Source organism: Plectropomus leopardus, chromosome 17 (assembly GCF_026936395.1).
Source record: "Plectropomus leopardus strain MGB_pleo_1.0 chromosome 17, ASM2693639v1, whole genome shotgun sequence".
Classification (NCBI taxonomy): Eukaryota; Metazoa; Chordata; class Actinopteri; order Perciformes; family Serranidae; genus Plectropomus; species Plectropomus leopardus.
This window is the reverse complement of record NC_142192.1, coordinates 6222781-6242536: the sequence shown is the minus strand read 5'-3', so window position 1 is coordinate 6242536 and position 19756 is coordinate 6222781. Positions and strand designations below refer to the sequence as shown.

The 19756-nt window shown below is 39.8% G+C and overlaps 2 protein-coding genes and 1 long non-coding RNA gene across 5 annotated transcripts in view; 2 read left to right on the top strand and 1 right to left on the bottom strand.

Moving 5' to 3' along the window:
- LOC121957877 (uncharacterized) overlaps window positions 1-19756 on the bottom strand; it is a 90329-nt gene that overhangs the window by 38040 nt on the left and 32533 nt on the right. For both annotated transcript variants that reach the window (XR_015779389.1, XR_015779388.1), the window contains exon 7: window positions 3146-3192. This is a non-coding gene — a long non-coding RNA (uncharacterized LOC121957877). The remainder of the gene's footprint in view (window positions 1-3145; window positions 3193-19756) is intronic.
- LOC148186593 (uncharacterized) lies at window positions 4769-9704 on the top strand. Its single transcript, XM_088090743.1, has 2 exons — window positions 4769-4870; window positions 6896-9704. The coding sequence occupies exons 1-2, from the start codon at window positions 4856-4858 to the stop codon at window positions 7991-7993; spliced, it is 1113 nt and encodes a 370-aa protein (XP_087946869.1). The 5' UTR covers window positions 4769-4855; the 3' UTR covers window positions 7994-9704.
- Window positions 13975-19756, top strand: part of col22a1 (collagen, type XXII, alpha 1) — a 74793-nt gene continuing 69011 nt past the window's right edge. The window contains exons 1-3 of one of the 2 annotated variants that reach the window (XM_088090000.1): window positions 13975-14184; window positions 16914-17062; window positions 17914-18480. In XM_088090000.1, the coding sequence (XP_087946126.1) occupies window positions 16972-17062; window positions 17914-18480 (658 nt within the window). In that variant the 5' untranslated portion in view covers window positions 13975-14184; window positions 16914-16971. The remainder of the gene's footprint in view (window positions 14185-16913; window positions 17063-17913; window positions 18481-19756) is intronic. The other variant, XM_088089999.1, reaches the window with a different exon arrangement.

Below are 19756 nucleotides of genomic sequence, written 5' to 3'. Positions count from 1 at the left end.
ACAGTACAATTGAAGCCTGGAGTCATAGCATTACATATTCATTAAAACAACCGTTTCAATGATTTCTAAATGTGCTGTAGGCCAGTTGGTCTCAGTTTAAATTGATTCAAAATCAGCTCTCAACTTAGTTATACTTTAAGAATTCATTTAAAGTTCCTCTTGGGTATATTTTATTTACAAAGCTTTGACTAATATTTTTTTCCCAAAATCACACTTTTTTTTAAGTCAAGGTTTGGACAAGTGTGGCCTTCTAACATGTCAAGCCCTCCAAGATGATCTGCTTATAACTACAAAGAGACACTGCAAGCTAAACTGAGAGTCTTAATTATTCAGCCTTTCAGGCGAGAATCAAATAAAAGTAGAAAAATCTTATCTGAAAGAGGAAAAAAAGAGATAATTTTATGCAAACTCAATCACTAAAGGTAACATTTATTCCCTAGACAAATCACTCTGAAGTAGTCATGGGTATTTATCAGCTACAGCTCTGGTAAGCTCTAATCAGCAGTGATAGAAATACTGCATTATAGGCATATACAACACTGGGTACAAAAGCTACCTTTTGGTGATTTTGCACCATCACGAAATACCGTCTGTCTCTGTCCAAGCAGTGCCTGAATACTGTTCTAAATTAGTCAGCACTGAGTTTGAAATAAAGACAGAATTAATGACAGATAGAAACTCCTTGGTGCTTCCCACTGTTAACTATCACTTTTTTCAGGTTTGTTTGTGATGCTGATTGTGATACACCAATAAAGAAAAAAACAGAAATGCATACTTGAGTACAACAGAGTTGTGTACACGACTCTGGTCTACTGGCAATGGAAGCAGTCTATTGCCTATGTTTAGCCTATACTTTGGTTATCTCACATTTAAAAAATCTGCATGCTAATTTGGGTTGGAAAAGGGTATTATTAACACAGTTTAATTATTTAATTCTTCTTGAATGCTTGTAATTGTAAGTTTTGGCACAAAAATGCCCACTGTCTAGAACACTGCTTAATATGGGCACAACTTGATGTAAAAATAAGTCTTGAAAACCTCATGTCAAAATGGCATCAAATGTTATGTGTCACAAATTCTGACTGAATTTGACTGATCTCTGCTGTCCAGTCACCTTCTTCTACTCTCCAAGTAGCCCGGGTAGTGCAGCTGGATGTTCAGTAGGTGGGAGAATGAGCCAGCAACATCCCTTTTTATCTCTTCCCACACCGCAATAATTATACTGTCAGCCGAGAACGTCAGGCAGCGCAGAGGGCGACACAATAAGAACAGTGGCAGAGGGGCGTAAAGGCCATCACTTGGCGTCAAGCCTGTAATTTTGCATCTTAAATGATCATGTAAGCGGAGCCAAGTTGTTCTGCAGCGGGACCGTCTCCACCACGCCAATGATATGATGAAGCTTTGCAATAAGCAGGTGCTGACATGCCGCTTTTTTGGGGCCCGAGGCCAGAGAATGAGACAACGGAAAACAGGAGATTTTCAGCCGTGATTGAGTCTGTCTGCCTGATGAAAAATGGATCTACTGTAGGAGGCACAACTGCCCGCTAATACCAGTCTCATCCATTGCAGGAAAACTCTGCGACAGTCTGCCTCTAAATATAATAAATGAGAGTGACGTGGGAGCGATGGAGCTCAAATTTAAAATAAGCTGCTGTCTTGAAGTGATTAAGATCTGCAGATATTCCTGCAGGCAACACACACCACATCATTGTCTTATCTGGCCTGTCTGAGGATATTTATTCTGAAAACTATTACCAGAGCCGGGACTTTGAAGGGAATTTGATCAAAGTTTCACATCAGTGAAAGCTGACAATATTTAGGACATCTGTCGGATATTGATTTGCAACACCTTTATCGACCATTCAGTCACTTAGAAGGTTACAAATCCTTATGTAACACTTAGTTTAAGTCCCTTCTCTTATTCTTTGTGACTGATTTGATTTATTAAGTGGAGAAAAAAAGAAATAAAGGCTTTAACCTGGATTCATCTCATTAGGTTTTTTGATGAAACAATGGGCATCTACAACATATCCTCATACAATGCTTCTGCTGATAACCTACAAAAATCCACAAACTATAGTTCGTATGATATCCTTACAATTACCCCCCCATCCTTATTGTGGAGTTATATAATTAATGTAAAGCAACGTAGATTAGATTCAGATTCAGACAACTTTATTTATCCCAGAAGGGCAATTTAGTTTTACAATCTACCCAGACCAAACACAAACTGACAGACAGGAACAAGCAGCACTCGGTAGCAAGTCAGAGACATCACTACATGGGCAAATACGCACACTGGCACCTCATGTGTTGTCAGGGTAAGCCAATCAGAGGCAAAGCAAGGCAAAGTAAGACAGGCCATTTTTTTCTCTATCCTAGGATTCATAAATTACTCCCATTAGTGCATTGGTCATGTGATCACAGCCTTCCAAAATACATGGGTTATGCACAAATTATTGGTTCAAATTTGGGTGAGTTACTTCTCATAGGAAAACATGCAAACACTTCATGAGAACAGCCTTGTATCTCAAACATGCATCGGTGTAAATACAAGGCTACAAACACTATGCTGCTGCAGTATTTCACATTTCAGTTTTTGCTGTCTATAGGGTAAAACCTTAAAGGGATAGTTCACCCAAAACTGAAATTTCAGTCATTATCTGCTAATCCACATGACAATGGTAAGTTAAGTTTTATAGTCCACAAAACACTGCCACACAGAGGTTCATGGGGAAAAGGCACTGCACTCATCTCCTGATTAACTGAAGCAAATGGTGTCCAAGATTCATGTGTTGAAAAAATACAAAAATAAAAGCACAAAATGTCTCCATACTGCTGAAGTAATCAAAGTGCCCTGTAGCCCCCATGTGCCAAGTTGTTTTGAAAATCGTCACTAGTATGTTTTTAGCCATGTTGTAGCCTGTAGCTCCTTCTGTGGGAGCTGTGTTTACCTATGTGTATTACTCTTTTCAAACAGTAATTCCTCACACTACTTATTAGATTAATTTTCTGTTAGACAGAAAATGTGGAAATTGTGTCCTTTGTACTCAAAATTCCAACTTTGCATGTTTGTCTCTGTGTGAATATCAGGTAAAATCCAGTAGGTGTAGCCTAGACTAGATTGACTGCAAATGATTCTTACCTGGGGGTCTTCTGTTGCTTGTGACTGGTACTTTCCAAAGGATCTATCTGAAAGACAGAGAGTCAATTGTCAGAGATAGGTGACATTTTACCCACCACATATCCAGCAACGAGATTTATTAGTTCTCTGTCACTCGTAGCAGCTGTCCACAATTAAAATTCAGTTTTGGTTGTTTAGCCAGTGTGGAGATACAGCTATTCTCCCCGGCCAAGTATTCATCTTCAACTTTACATTGTTTTGCATTAGTCATAGTAGGACCAAGAAAAATCCTATTCTCATCATCTTTCCTCTCAACAAAATCAAAATGATTGGAATATTTCCAGCAGCTGAATCAAAGTGTGCCCATTGGCCAAATTCGCTTGCTGCTTTGTGACATGCACCCAGCCAACATTTGTATGTGGGGCCCATGTGGGTAGTAAATGGGCTGAAAAATTGACCCTATATGAGATTGTTTAAGAGTTTCATAATGGCCCCGTGCCAATTGCCCACATGGGTGGGTTTACTCAAGTGGTTCTCAGATAAGATGCCTATTTGGGCCCTTACCTGCTTGGACAATCCCCCATAGCACCCATTTTAGGGCGCATTATTTAACACCCACATTGGCCCCACATACAAATATTGGCTGACAGATGCGAAAATAAATCTGCAGATGTGATATATTGTGGACATTTTAAATCGGCAGTGGGTTGACAACAAAAGCAACATTATGAGGAGTTATTTCTTTTGGGGGGGTAACTGTAAAAATATTACTGAAATTTTATTTGTTGCAATACTTTTTTATAAAACATGTATTATTATTAATGTAACGCATTACTGCCCAATATTAATGAGCAGTTCAGCCAGTGATTTTTTTTTTCTTGAAATGTATGAAGGATTTTTATAGGTCCGAAGAGGTGAAAGTATTCAGCATTTTGTAATAAAAGAAGAAATAAGCAAAATCATAAAAGACAAAATTCGTTTTGTGAAACACACTTATGTGATGACACCTTCAATAGTTCTTAGGATGCCTTGAGGGGATCCAAGCAAAAATGTAATTGGAAAAACAGAGTATATTGGGATAACATATTTATTTTTCATAAACAGGGGCAAAATATTGTGTGAGAAGGCTTTAATGTCTCAAAAAGCAAACAGAAACTGAACGGAAGCCCTGAAGTCTGGGTGAAATAGCTTCACACACAACTACAGTCAATCTACATTATAAAATGTGAAGGTAGACTGGGCTCATAAAAGACCATTTCAAAGGGTTCAACATGAGTCTCTGTTCTGCTGATCTCCACCAGCGTCCTGACAGCTGGCTGTGTTCAACACGTAATGATGATGAGGCCCCAAAGCTCCACTGTTAATGCTAATATGCAAAGGAGGTCTCTGGCACCATCTAGTGGCGAATAAAATGCAAAAGCTCCTGCTACATTCCACTTCTTCATTTACCCTCTGAGCAGCAACTTGCCCTTCCTCTTATGTCAACATAAAGTTACACCATGCTGCCCGAAGACAACAAACTGGCCATGCCATGAGTGTGCACGTTGGCTGCCACTAAGCTGGAGATAATTAGAGATCACTACTGTGACCCTAATCTGCTTAATGACATTAGGGCTGCTAAAACCTATTCCAACTGCAGTGTCACTACCTTTCACTCAGGTGGCACAGACCAAACAAGCAGTGTTGCAAGAAGCGATTCAACTTCCAAAATAACATAAATTCAAGCAGGAGATGTTTGCCAAACCTGTGAGTATCTGCATATCACTAACAAATAGTTAACTAGTGTGAAATGGTTTGACACAAATGGACACAGCTAGTGTTAGTTTGAGTGAGGGAACATGCTTGTTATTGTACAGTGTGTACACTGTGCTTGTAATGCTTTCCATTTTGATAAAGGAACCGATATAATGAATCTTCTCTGTATTTCACCAGTGGTAAAATATTAATTACCTGTATTACTAGAAGTTGGGGAACTTTGGGCACTGATTTAACATTTAGAGCACTACGAAATCTTTACTTTGGGATTGGTCAAGATGCATGTGTTTATGTAATCACAGGATTCTCCATCCCAACTATGTTTTAGTATCACTGCCTAACAAGCATTACTCTATAATGGGTTTATGTTGTAACTAATGGGTTTAGTAATGCTTAATACATCATTTGTAAACGCCTTTTAATCAGCAATAGGCAAAAGTCAAGGGCAAATAGTTCCCTTTGGCTTGTGTCCAACAAAACTTGTCGTTTTAGCTTGTTCTTCAATTCATCACAAGCAGGCCTCCAATGGACTGCTCAACTGTTTATGTAGCCTCAAGGAAATTGGTTCCTAAATAGCTTTGCTTGTGATCCTAAAATCTGAAGGAATATCCTTTTACAGGTTGCATGTTTGCAAGACTGATTTGTAGTCATTTGTAGGCCTGAAGAAGTAAGATTACAGTGGAAGAAAAACATAAGTTTGCAGTAAAGTTTGTAAAATAATTTTGTGCGGCAAAATTTCAACTTGATTTCATGTCTGCTTGTCATATGTTGATAGTTGGGCAGGAGCAGCCTTTTGGATTGTATCTTGGTGAAGAGTGTCTGTGTTAAGGTTTAGGCAACAAAACTACTTGGTTAGGGTTAATAAAAGATTGGTCATGTCAGCCAACTCACACAACTAAAGACTCATGACAAAATAGCTCAGGGTTGACTTTTAATTTCACATGGGAGGAGAAAACTGGTCTCCTGGGTCAAAGTTTGGACTTGTTGGACTCATCCCTAAGTGAGAAGCAGATGTTCTCGTTGTAATCTCGACCGTTTATGAATTTCTGATAATGATGCCTATAGGTTTGCCACTGGAATTGGTTGAAGGCCTGTTGCATCTAATACAGATTGGGCTTTTGTATCTGCAGCTGAGGAAAACTGCCCAAGCTGTGTTTTTTGTCACTTCTCACTTGGAGCGGGTTGGTGGATGGGTCCAACAAGCACAGGACTTTGACCCAGGAGATCTGTGTTAGTTTTTCATGTGAAACTAAAAGTCAACAAATGATGTGACCAACATCAACCTCAATTTTTTTTTTAACCCCAACCAAGTAGTTTTGTCGCCTAACCCAAACTGTCAATCCCCTGCATCAACATGCAACACAAAAGGCTGCTCTAAGCATCATCATTGTAACTCTAGGGCTTTAGCCAATGCGTCAAAATTTGACTAGAAAGGATGACATCATTGACATTGTTGACACTGGAGTTGGTTGAAATCCCAATGCATCTCATACAGATGCTAAAAGGCACCTGACGCTGAAGGCCACTACATAAGCAATGTTTTTTGACACGCTGGAAGTGAGACCAGGCTGAGAATTTAGACTTTTTTTATTGTCTACGGGGGAATAATTCTGTGACTCCATCATCTCATGACCATTTGTAAGTCTGGAACCAACGTTTAAAGCATTTGGGCCAAAATAAATTTGTTAAGAACTGCGGACCATGTTTTTTACAGGGTAAAAAAAAAAATCTAATCCTTCAGCGATAACTTTCTTATTTTAAATAGGCCATTTAGTGTTCAGTTGTAAATGTTAATCAATAGTTATTATAGTTAATAGAAGGAAGGGCTACTAGCCCTTTATATAATATGCCTTGTTAGAAAGTGGTGGTAATCTTTCTTAAGAATACTACACTTGTTACATTGAATGAGTCTTTTTGCATTATTGTAGTATATATATTTCTAGGTAGGCCACATTTCTAGGCCACATTGTAATTTCTGTAATATTTATATGAGTCACTGATGTCTCTTTTGTTCAGGGGGCTCCCCAGCAAGAAGAAATGTTGAGCATCCAAGTTAAAAATACCATGTTGCATCTGAACGGTCAAAACCTCAGACTGGCAGCTAAAAATGGCCGCAATTCAAAAACACCTGGCCTCCATCTGTCAGCGACACATGGAAAGAAGGCAGTGGGTCAGCTTACGTCCTGCTCGGCGACTCACGAGGGCACGGCACAGTTGGATTTGCTCAAGTCACCCAGGCCTGACTCAGAGAGGGAGCTGGAGCATCGCAAAGTTAGACGCCCTCTGAAGCTTGCCCCGCTACAGCTGCCAGAGGAGGTGAGCGAGGCTCAGAAGCAAAAACTTAAGTTTATCCAGCAAGAAGCCAAACCTGCTTCCTGTAAGCTGGATGTGATGGCGAATGAGCCCCATATAAGGAAGGCGAAATCCTGTGGCAGACAGAGACTGGTAAAAGCTGCAGTGTGCCCTTCTGCTTCCACTGAGCCACTCAAAGCCCAACAGCAAAATGCATCCTCCAGGCCACAGCTGACACGCTCCATCCCCACAGAGCAGAACGGAGACAGGCATCTGGAGGATGTGGTGTGTCGAGGCACCCCAGCTCCTTTCCGCAGCAAGCCTGCCCCTCCCTTACTTTCTCTTAAAGCTCAGGCCGCACGTGGCACAGAGGTGGCATGCAAAACCCCCAGCACCCTCCAGCAAGATGCGGGGTGGAGGCGGTTGAGGCTGAGAAGAGCACAATGCCTAGAAGAGGATCAGTGCAATTCGGACACGTCAACAGGGGGATTATCTGCAGATAAAGGCAAGCTTGCCCAAGGTGGCCAAGGCAAAGGGCAGCGAGCGGAGAGGGCTCCGAGAGTCCAGCCGCATGCTGGAAAAGGCATCAAAGAGCCTCCTGCAGCCTTCTGGGAGCATGGAGGTGTCAGGAAAAGCCATCAAGAGGATTGCAGTCAGCAATCTGCAAGATGCACTCTGAATCTGCAGGCAGCTGAAGGTAGAAGCAGTGAACGTGTGCTTGATGGTATGAAGCCAAGTGCTTGTAACTGGAGATTAAAGAGGAAAAAACCCTTGATCACCAAGCATAACAATGCAGTCACTCTGGAACGTCTCCAGCTGTAATTACATTGGATATTTCACTTTTGCAGCTCAGGACATTGTGAAATGATGTCAATCTTTGAGAGATGCACTTGATGAGTCCCACTAAAAACAGGCTTATATCCCAGATTGGAAGCTGATTTATAGTCCTGTGATGTAAAGGACTGGAATATAATATGACTTAATAATATGTTTTGCTCGGCAGGTGTAAAAGCGTAGATAGGAATCAGAAAATGCTTTCAAAGCTGTGCCATTATAAACTGCTTTACACAACATGAGCAAATTAAGTTGATTTTAGAACCTTATTCTCAAGAGTTCCATCTCACAGTTCAGTCTGTAGTATTGAGATAAATTATTTGCACTAGATAATTAAAGGAAATGGCCCATAAAGTGTATTGTCATGAATTCTCTAAGGGAAAAAACAGCGGCGTAGCAGAGGTGTGTTTCAATAACGTTCCACTGGCACAAAGCCACACCGATCTCAAGTTCATTAATGGTCCGGCTTGCTTCCTTTGTGCTTCGAAAATAGAAAATAAATAAATAACTGAGCAACATTTCATAAAAGTGTATGCCAGGCTGCTCTAAGTTATGGATTGTCCCATTTCCAAAAGCTATTCCCCAGATCGAGTATGCGCCGATTCAATTAGGTGAAGCGGGCACGGCACAAAGCAAGGCTGCTGGCACATCACGGGGAGAGTTAAATCACTGTGGATGATCCAAGATAATGAAACAGCACAGAAAGTCTTCAGAGAAAAACTCTGTTATTTAACAGACACTTAGCCAACTGATTAACCAGGAGTCGATATACATCCCAACTTTTATCAGTTGAATCCTGCTTATAGTAATGAGTAGTATGATGTACAGTATATATACCATTATACATGTTAAACACACATAACAACCAATATAACACATTCTCACACATTCTCAAATATGGCAGCTTAGCCAGTGGCCCTATGTTTCAAACTATGATGCTGTAGGCACCCCTCTAGCATCATATTTGGACTAAGGGGCAGTGTGTCAATTTCTTCTTGTTACATGCATAGTGTCTTTTCAAAATAAACTTCAGTGTTCACAGGGAATTTAGGTTTTATTACCAAAGCTAATTAAGGTTTAGGCAACAAAACTACTTGGTTAGGTTAAGAAAAAAGATCATAGTTATGGTTAAAATGAGTATGGTTGTTACGTTACTTAACTTATGCAAGTTAACGAATACGCTAGAATGTCCTAATGGGATTGGTTGGCACAAATACACATGATGACTTTAATCACACCTAATTTTAGAAAACATTTCTTAATATTAAAACATTTTTTAAATAAGTGAGACCATAAGCTTTTGCTTGCTGCTGGTCAGAATATCCTAACATAAATAATGCCAGAGAAATATGGCAAAGACTGAAAAGTGTGCCAACCAACCCCGGTCTCCCCTGCTCCCTAACATCTGTAAACACACAGTGATGATTAACATCAGTGCAGTCATGTTATGACATGTCCACAAGCGTGTCACACGAGTCATTTACTAATAATACATCAGGTGAATTTGATTCTATTTTTTCTGTTCTTATTTTTTGTTTGTTTGTTTGGAAGGATGGTTGGGGTTTTTTGCAACACATTGCTTTTGCTGCTTTGTATTTATAAATACTGACTTTTTTGAGTTGGACAAACATTCAAGAGATTTCATTTATTTTCTTGTGAGTCCATTTGCTTTCTGAATAAAATGTGTTTACTCTTGGTGCATCCCTTTGTTATTGCCAGGAGGGTACTAAAGCCAAACAGAAGTCTTTGAATTTCCTCGTTTAACAAGGTCTTAGTATCACAGTCACTAATTATAATTTAAAATAGGTTTAAAGCTTAAACTGACTTTTATAATTTGATCCATTGTTAAAAAAAACAGAAAAAAAACATTGATTAAAGCAGGCTCTTGGGCAACCTGCTATATCTTTGAACTTTTCAAACTCTGCAGGAAAAACAGAAAAGTAAACAGTAAAGCAGAGCAGCAGAGTTTTCAGCTTCCAAGGCTGAGAAACAAAGTCAACGTAGAAGTGCCAAAAACTGCAGTTCCTTGAATGGCCACTTGAGGCTGACTCTAAAAGTGAGTCAATACCCAGAGACCCCTGTGTTAAAAAGCCAAATTCACAGCAGAAATAAACATGTTTACACCCTGGTACAGAAACTGTTTTGGGTTTCTGTAGCTATTTTCACAATTCATGACAACTGTAAAGGGGCTGAATTTTACATAAATCACCCCTTTAAATGTTTTTAGGGCTTTAGGTTATTTATAATAAAGGGTATGACCACTGTCAGTGACAAGTGGGCACCATCCACTGACAAACTGCTACCAGTGTGACAATGTCATCAGGTAATGAAACCATGGTGTAAACCCAAATCCGCAGAGTATATAGAGCAGGCATGTCAAACCGGTCCACAGGGGGGCCGGTGTGGCTGCAGGTTTTGTTTCCAACCAAGTAGCAGCACACCAGACTTGACTCATTTAATCAACTGATCTCCGTCTTCAGACAGTTGATTGGTCAAACTGTGTGCTCTTGGTTGGTTGGCACAAAAACCTGCAGCCACACCGGCCCCCCTGTGGACCAGTTTGACATGCCTGATATAGAGTATAGGCAAAGCTGTCACTGTTTCAGTGTGTTTTCAGTCTGTTTTCAATCTTATCTTGCTCAGCATTTGAAAAGACCCTCTAAGGAGTTTTTCAGCAATTACATTTTGTTTTAATGGTTTTAAGCCTGTTTGCTAGCAAAAGTTAGCATTATTACAGTAAACCATAGTTGTAAATGCACAATTCTAGCGCTAGGGTTAAACCCACCGTCCTATCCAAATATGGTATCTGCTGACTCCAAGAAATCCAAGATGGTGATGTCCAAATGCCAAACTTCAGGCTTCAAAATATGAGTCTACAACCTAATGGTTGACTGGCTATGTCCATTATTTTCATACATGGATCTATGAGTGGCATACAAAATGTAAAGCACTCTGTAAAAATTTGAGTTTACTAAATTTGAGAAGACAAGCTGAGGTATCTTTTTAGTAATTTGAAAACATTTTTTTCAACTTGAAACAAATATTTTTTTCCCAGTCTATTTTGTACTTTTGTGTGCAAATTAGTACAAAGAGAATAGCCTGAAAATGAGCAAAAATAAAATGGAAAATTGCTTAAAAATTATACTAATTCTGTGACATGGTTTTTAATATGTAATTATGATAATGCTGATATAATAATGATAATGTTTTTCTTTTTTCCCTAGACATTTTCCCCAAGTTGAGGTAGTTATTTTGAATGATACAACTTTTAATGTTTTTTTATGGTGTAATCTATACTTTTTTTTCAGAGAATTTTACTACTGTGTTAAAATTGTGCGTGGCTATTACTTCAAAAGAGCTTAGTCTGCCCTGCTTGGACACAACTCACACATGAATGTTTTCAACATATTTTGGAAGAGGAGCCTCTCTCAGACGTGGGAGGTTGAAAGCTGGCTGTCAATCAGATGACAGATGGCTTTCTCCAACACTACATGCTGCTCGCAGCCGCTCGCTCACCCTACAAGCTGGTCACCTCTTTAGCCCTCGCACATAAGGCGACAGACGGTTGCTTAGACTGACACCATCACTCATAACATGCATCTGCCTCGAATCATCAGACCGGCCCACTTCCCATCCACTTCACATGGAGCCTATACATAGCCTGGCCCGGGTTCACTTTCCTTGGCTACAAAAGCACTGTAAATAAGCCTGCATGTAATGGCTAACTTGTCTGTTGTCCGTGACATTCAAATATTGACACTGTGTTTTAGAGCTTTTTGGTGTCTCTGGAGCTCCACAGCAGATTTGGGTGTATTTTCTAATGCAGCAGAAGCATGTGGTGACAGCTGTAGGAGCACTTTGAAGAGGGAAGTTTAACTGAGTGTTGCCAACATGAGAATTGTCATGCAGAGGACGTTTGAGGAGAAATACGGAGTGTCTGCCAGACAGGGAGCTGGTGTGTTTCACTGCAGCTTCCTCTCCTGCCAGGGAGCATAACCGCACATGATAAGGACATCAGTGTACACAGAAAGGTGAATTACAGTCTGCCTCTAAATTCCTATATCAAATCAGAACACGCAGATTTAGGGGTCAGCAAACGGCAATGACTCTTCTATCAAGGAGGATGAGTTAGTAACTAGGAGAAAGCATCTCCAGAGGCCCCTGGATAAGAGATTAACACAATGTAATAGTATCATGATAGTTAATCCTTTGAAACCTGAGAAAAATGGTTGAATTTCTTTCAAAAACATGAGAAGAGGGTGTTGAGAAACAAAGAAAATAATAATTTCAGAAATGTTTAAATTACCTGACAAAAAAAGACAAGACAAGGCAAGGTAATTTCTTAATTATTTAACTTGTCTTTTAAAATTCGGTCAATTTAAAAATGTAAGGCAGCCCAAAAAATATGTTTTAAAGTTCAAACGAATAGTTTGTTTTGTCTTTTTTTTCCAGAAATTTGTACTAACCTGAACATGAGTAAAAATAAAATAAAACAAAACATAATAAAATAAATTAACATAAAATAAAATAACCTGGACACTTGCTTAAAAATTCTCATAATTCCCTTACATAATTTTATTTATGTAATTATGATAAATAGCCATAAACATATTATTCCCTCGCTTTTTTCTTTTTTTCTCCAGATATTTTCCCCCTAGCTTTTCAAAAATACTTTTGTTTTTGTGTATTTATACAATATATTGCGATAATATGCTGGATCGATGTAAAAAATATAAAGTTTTTGTAGTTTAGTCAACTTTCACTTTTACTCTATAACATTTCCTAAATAAAATGTATACTTTTACTCCAATACAATATCAAAAGTTTTTTTTAAATAAAAATGTTCAACAATAATTGATGCTGGATTTATAAGGTGGTGTAAGTTATGAAGAAATAAACTTCATTATTCTCAAAATACTGACAACTTGCATTTTTATTAACAGCATTTCTGTGTACTTTTACCTGAAATACTTACGTACATATACTATATATCAAATAAAATAAAAAAATAAAATATATAAAACTACTTTTGATACTTAAGTACAGTAAATATCAGATATTTTACAACTCAAGAAATATTCTAAAAAGTGATTTTAACTTCTACCAAAGTCATTTTCTGGTAAGAGATCTGTATTGTCACTTAAATATGGCTTTCGGGTACTTCATCCACTGCTGGTAGACACTGAGAAACTGCAAAGTGAAACTGAAAATGTGACTTTGCATCTATGAGTTTGTGTTTGCTTGTTGTAAATAAATAATAAGATCTCCAAAGTGGATATTACAGAATATAACTTTCATAGTCTCTGAGGAAATTGGGATATTGCAAAACAACAACAGTAAAATGTTCAAGAAAACAGAAAAAGGACAAGAAATAAATGGGGGAAAATCAAATAAAAAAGTAGACTAACAGCCAAGCAAGTGAAGAAATACAATAAAAGTCATATAATTCATACAAAAAAATATAAGAAAAAAAATGAAAGATGTGCGTCCTGACACAATTGTAAACTTGCCAAAACAGCACGACATGAGTAATAGAGATCACAGCGCTTTACTGTAATCCAGTGCGAGGACAGACATTCAACACAAAGCTGTGAGCACCAGTGTTCTGTAATCATTTCCCCAACTTAAATACAGCCCTTCTCCATAAGTGTGTGGCTGGTTGAAGCCAACGCGGCCCGGCCCACCACCAGCCCCAGGGCGGCTCCGCTGTGGCTATCACAGTGGCAAAGGCCGGACAGTTGAGGCGGTTGCCAGGAGGCCGTGCCTTTTTCTTTGAGGGCGACACTTCAGATGGGCGCAGCCATAAAGGAGAGAAAATAAAGGACAAAAATATCCAGAAAGTTGCGTCTATAATTGGCTGCGCCTGCTTTTTTTTTGTGTGTGTGAGCACGGCCCAGAGAAGAACAGTAGAAGCCAGTGAAACCTTACACTCCCCCCCTCACAGTTCCCTCCTACTCTGTCCAACCCAAGGTTTCTGAAGCTCACCTCACTTCACTTTTTAACAACACTCTACACTGGATTGTCACCCTGGATTCAATAATTTCATTTTGATTCCGGAGCCTGAGGGGGACATATTTTTTGGATTATCACCTGATAATGATGCTGCCCCGGTGCTGATTCAGGGTGTGACTGCTGGAGGCAGAAAGACACACCTTAGTAACTAAAAAGTGACAGCCCCGGTAAGAAAAAAAAATATTAATCATTATATATATTTTATATTTATATGCATATTTCACTGCTATCTTCCTTTAAAACAACTCTCATTTATTCCTAAGCAGTTTTGAACTGCTGGCAAGAGTTTTTTTTTTTTTTTGAGTATCTGCATGCTGTTCAGATAGTCTATCAGAGAATAGACTTTTTTTTTCTCTTCTTCTTGGGTTGCACATGGAAAAAAAAAGAAAAACAGAAACATTTTCTGTTTTTTCCATTTTGGGAATGACAAACGTGGTGCTTCTGTTTTAGACATCTACATTGCAGTCCCAGGTCTACCATTGGGAGAGGAAGTGGAAACGGGCCTGATGATACACACTCACAGGCTGTAAGGATTCTGGCCTCAGGTTCAGATGTTGACAGAGACACCCCCAGCTTGTGTTCAGCTTTACCTCGGATACTGAATCTGCTTGTAAAAACTGCAGATTAGCTCAATGCAGCGCTGGCAGAAGACATACAGTGTATTTAAATGTAATTAAAGATGAAAGACAGACAAATTAGAATATGTTAGACTCATGCAAAGTTGGGTGAAGAGGATTAAGATCCAAATCATGTTCAGACACTTTTATAGGGCGACTTAGATTTTTTTTTCTTTCCACTTAAGTCTCGCTGGGCTGAATTTCTCAGATTTTAAATGCACTCTAATTGGGGCAATTAGAGCGATTCCACTAGCGTGCTGACTCCGCTCATTAATAGAACCAGTGTAACCACGTAGCAGAAATAACCCAATGGAGAATCAGATAAGGAAACTCATATCTGGAGGCCAAAGCTCTTTGCTTTATCCACAGTGAATAATGCACTCTCTATTTCACAGCCTGTTCAGGCCAGGCCATGGCCAACAGGTAGCTGTTCTTAAATTAACTATTTCCTGGAATCACTCTACTGAAATATCTTTTTATTTCAAAATCATACCAGCATATCACCATAATTACACGTATTACTCCCACATAGTACTCCTACTTCAATTCAGGCCCTGAAATTCCACTGACCTTGTCAAAAACAGTTTAAAATATGCGAAAAAAGGCAACAAAATATTTAACTTTAAAGAAGGAGAAATAATGAGTGTTCTCCAGTTACAAACAAAGTACAACTGGGTATAATAACTTCTTAGCTCTAAATCATATTATATTATATAAATGATTAACTTGACTTTTTGGAAAATAAAAATATTTGCTTTTTTAGCAAGTAAATCAACACCATTCTAATTTCTTGTTGTTAAACATAAAGCTTCAGCTTATCTTAGCTTAATTTAGGTTAGCATAAAGACTTGTGCCAAGTGGAAACAGATAGCTTGGCTCTGTCCGACTACAACAAAATCTTCCGACAAGCACTTACTCAAATAAGCACAATGAAAGTCAACATGAATTGAAAAATGTCATTTTTAAACCCTTTTAGATCACATTTCTGGCTATAATGTGCTCCTGTTTAACACAATGTGCCAAAAAAAAAATGTCATATTCCTATGCCAAAATCCAACCATGTTTCCTTCATGTCAAACAAAATATGACGTGCTTTTTAGCATTTTAGGTCATTTACTTTATTTTTTTTAACTTTTCTTTGTTTTGTTGCTTATTTTCAGATAATATGCTTGCAAATTTTTGATCATTGCCTTCCAGTGATTCTGATACCCTCGACAGCAGCCTGTAGATTTGGAGCCTGTAGAAAACAATATATTTACTGTAAGAGCACAGAGGGCCTGTGAAGGATGGCAAAGAACTTTGCAACACTCATATCAGTACTTTCCAAGTTCTGCATTACTCAGACCTTCCTCAACCTCCCCCAGCGCCCCCCCACAATGAGACACTCTCCCCAGCAGGATGAATCCATGTTATGGCTACGGTCAATGCCACATCAGCCCTGAAGGCAGCCATCACAACCACTGGTGTACAATAGGAGCAAGAATAGTTTTGTGTTTATTTGACAGACACAACAGCCACATAAATGAGACCAACAAAGACAGACTGAGAGGTCCTTTGCAACATGCTGCCGGATCAAAGCTGCACAAATGTCACTCTAGCAGCTCCAAATGACAACTAGAAATACCTATGTGAATTTCAACATCTTTAGAAACATCAGTGTGGAAAAATCATGTAGTGCAACATCAGCAAGCTGCACAGTCCTAACAATATTCTTTTCCTTTCTTGTGGGTGGAGATGGTAGAAGAAAATTGTTTGGCAGCAGGTTCCAACAATCTTTGGTGCGTCCAGTTTTCTCTGGATTTAGAATTCACTTGCTGTTGTAGAGAGATGTTGTTGTTGTTTTTGCTTTGTTTTAGGCTTCAATTATCACATCTTGAGAATGGAGAACACTTCCTGCCAGCTTCCACACCAAAAATAACAATAAACAATAAAAATACTGGACAATGAGGGGGATGATTTTTTCTCTCTTGTTAGAGTTTCTCAATACATATAAAGTACCAAATGCAATCTGAAATCTGCTTTCTACCAGTTCCTTCTCAACATGGAGATGTGACAGCAGTCTTTGTAGGAGGCTTTTTTTACAGCAATCTCTCTGCACTACAGGAAGTACTTCATCCACTCTGGTTTCACCGTTGGAGAGAAATGATTCCAGATCCTGTTTGCCAAGCTGTCCCTTGGCAAACTGCATGACAATTCTTAAATGTCGTTTAATTCTGTTTTACATCCATAAAGTAACTAACTGTAGTGAACTGTTGATGTTTCCGCTGACCTTTCCACAGACTGGACAGCTTGATGGTGGTAATAAGTTAAACAAAACAAACTCGAACCAAGGCCGAGATGGAATTACGACTGGGATTTAGGATCACCCTGGTCTTGGTCACCCTGGCCTTGACTCTTTCCGGCAAGAGAGTGGAAGCACAGAGGGCAGGTAAGGCCATTAAGACTGAATATTTTAATATAATACCACTGCTAGAGCTTACACCATTTAGACACAACATTTAAACCGCTGACTGCTGAGGTGAATAACAGTAATCATCCTGTTAGAATGCAATGTTCTTGTGGGAAATTTCTGATCCTGGCATTCATGTGAAATCCACTAGATGCACTCCCCCCAGAGGGACAATGCACCATGTAACACCTCAAGAACTGGTCGGGAATGGCTCGAGGAATGTCACAAAGAGATCAAGGTGTCGACCTGGCCTCCGAATTCCTAAGATCCCAATCCAATCAAGTGTTTGTGAGATGTACTGGTACCCCTCCTCAAAACCGAAAGGGTTTCAAAGGATCCATGCCCTAGTGCTAGACACCACGGGACATCCCTCAGAGGCCCTGTGTTCTTGCCTTTGACTTGTTAGGGCCAAGTTCGGTCCACGAAGGCCCCATTGTGGATCGAGGGCACCACTGGGGTACTGGCATGTCCGTCAAATTCTCGATTAGATTAGGATCTTGGGAATTTGGAGGCCAAGTTGACACCTTTGTCAATGACATCTTTGTTATGCTCCTCGGGCCATTCCAGAGTAGTTTTTTCTGTGTTACATGTTGCATTGTCCTGTCCCACTGTCATTAGGGAGTGCCATATCCATGATGGGAAGGTACGTGGCCTTCAGTGATGCTTGAGTGGATGGTGCCTCTCGACTGGCCAAAAGTTTCACATCAGAACATTGAACTGTAATGAGATGATCAGTGTTATTCACTTCACCCACCAGTGGTGTTAATGTTCGGCCAATTAGTGTATATTGACTTGATGTGACTAAATCCTCCTGTATTTACTCATGACAGGATGTAAAAACGTTCACTATGACTTGGCATTTATCTTGGACACCTCATCCAGTGTTGGAAAAGAGAACTTTGAAAAGATCAGGCAATGGGTGGCCAATCTTGTAGAGTCTTTTGACGTGGCACCTGACAAGACAAGAGTAGCTGTGGTTCGCTACAGTGACAGACCCACCACTGAGTTCACCCTAGGCAAACACAGGACCCTGGAGGAGGTGAAGCGAGCTGCCCGTAACATACGCTACCTGGGGGGAAATACAATGACTGGGGACGCTATCAGCTACACAACCACCAACATCTTCACGGAGCGTAATGGAGCTAGGCCCGCAGCCAGAGGCATTCAGAAGGTGGCCATCCTTCTTACAGATGGCCGAAGCCAGGATTATGTTCTGGAGCCCTCGAAGGCGGCTGCCAAAGCCGGCATCAGGATGTTTGCTGTGGGCATTGGGGAGGCTCTGAAGGTGGAGCTGGAGGAGATTGCTGCCGAGCCAAAGAATGCCCACGTCTTCCATGTGACAGACTTTAATGCCATTGACAAGATCAGAGGCAGGCTAAGGAGGAGGCTGTGCGAGAGTAAGTCTGCCATCAGGCCCGGTGCCAACACATCACTCACACTGCACGCTGCATTGCTGCTGTTTGAAGCCTCACTTTGAAGAGCTTGCCTCACCCTGAATGTGCACTTAATCAAATTGGACTCTTATTTTAACCCTTAAACACTATTCAGAGGAAAAGACCCTTACCACAAAACCCCACCCCAACCACAAAGTGCTAAGGCGCATGCATACAGTGCTATCATGGCTTACTGAAAGCAAGAGGGGGCTGCTGCAAAAACTGGCTTGTAGATGACAGTTTTCTAACCAAGACATTTCTGTGGTGTAGCTGCCTTTTTGACTGCTGCTTTGGTGCAGAGGTGTTTAGCACTGGAAAGCCTGTCTTATGCTAACCTCAACATTTTTTTTCTACTGGTGTGCTGAAAAAATCTTTCAACACATTGCAAGGGTTATAGAAGTAAGGATAACCCCAAAAAACCTACATAGACAAATAAATTAGCTTAAAAACAACTTGCAAATACAGCTTCATGTTGTCGAATAGCTGTGAAGAGAAGCAGATAACTATCTGACTGTTTTCATGGACAAGATGGATGCTTTGCACTCCAGCACTTAAATTCCTGCCTAAAATTAGCCAGACAGGAAAGAAAAGGATGCCACGAGTCTTACCGCAAACAGTAAATACAAAAACGGAAGTGACATGATTACATGGTTAAGCACACAGACAAGCAAAGACAAACTCTGAACCATCACTGTAATCTGGCTCTAAACTGTCAAGTTTGACGAGGCAAAAGTAGAGATTCCTCTGAAGGAAGTGTTGATTCAGGAAAAAAAAATCCTTTCTTCTTTTTTAAGGGCATATCGTCTTGCAGAGTAATACTGGTGCAAGGACAGCATGGAGATTTATTTTAAAGCCACTAAACTTTGACCTTGCTCCTTGACTCCATACATTTCCAGTCTGTCAACTAGTAATGCGGGTTATATATTCAACAACATGCTCTACATGCAGGTTTAGAGCTCTGTAGGACTAACCGAAAGCTAAATTTACTCAGTCAGAAAGTTCCAGTGTTTTCTTTCTGTAATCTCTAAAATCACCACGAGCGAGTCTCTAAGTATATCAGTGGTCAGTACAACTGGCTAGCTGCGCAAGCCAAGTTATTTTCACCCAGAAAATTATAGCTCTAATGTTTCAAGTGGGTCTGGTGCCGCCGCTCCAGTGTCCATGTCGAACATTTTCACCTTTTAATCTATAGGTTTAAAAATGGATGCTACTTATTATGTGCTGCGCTGATTCATTAGAG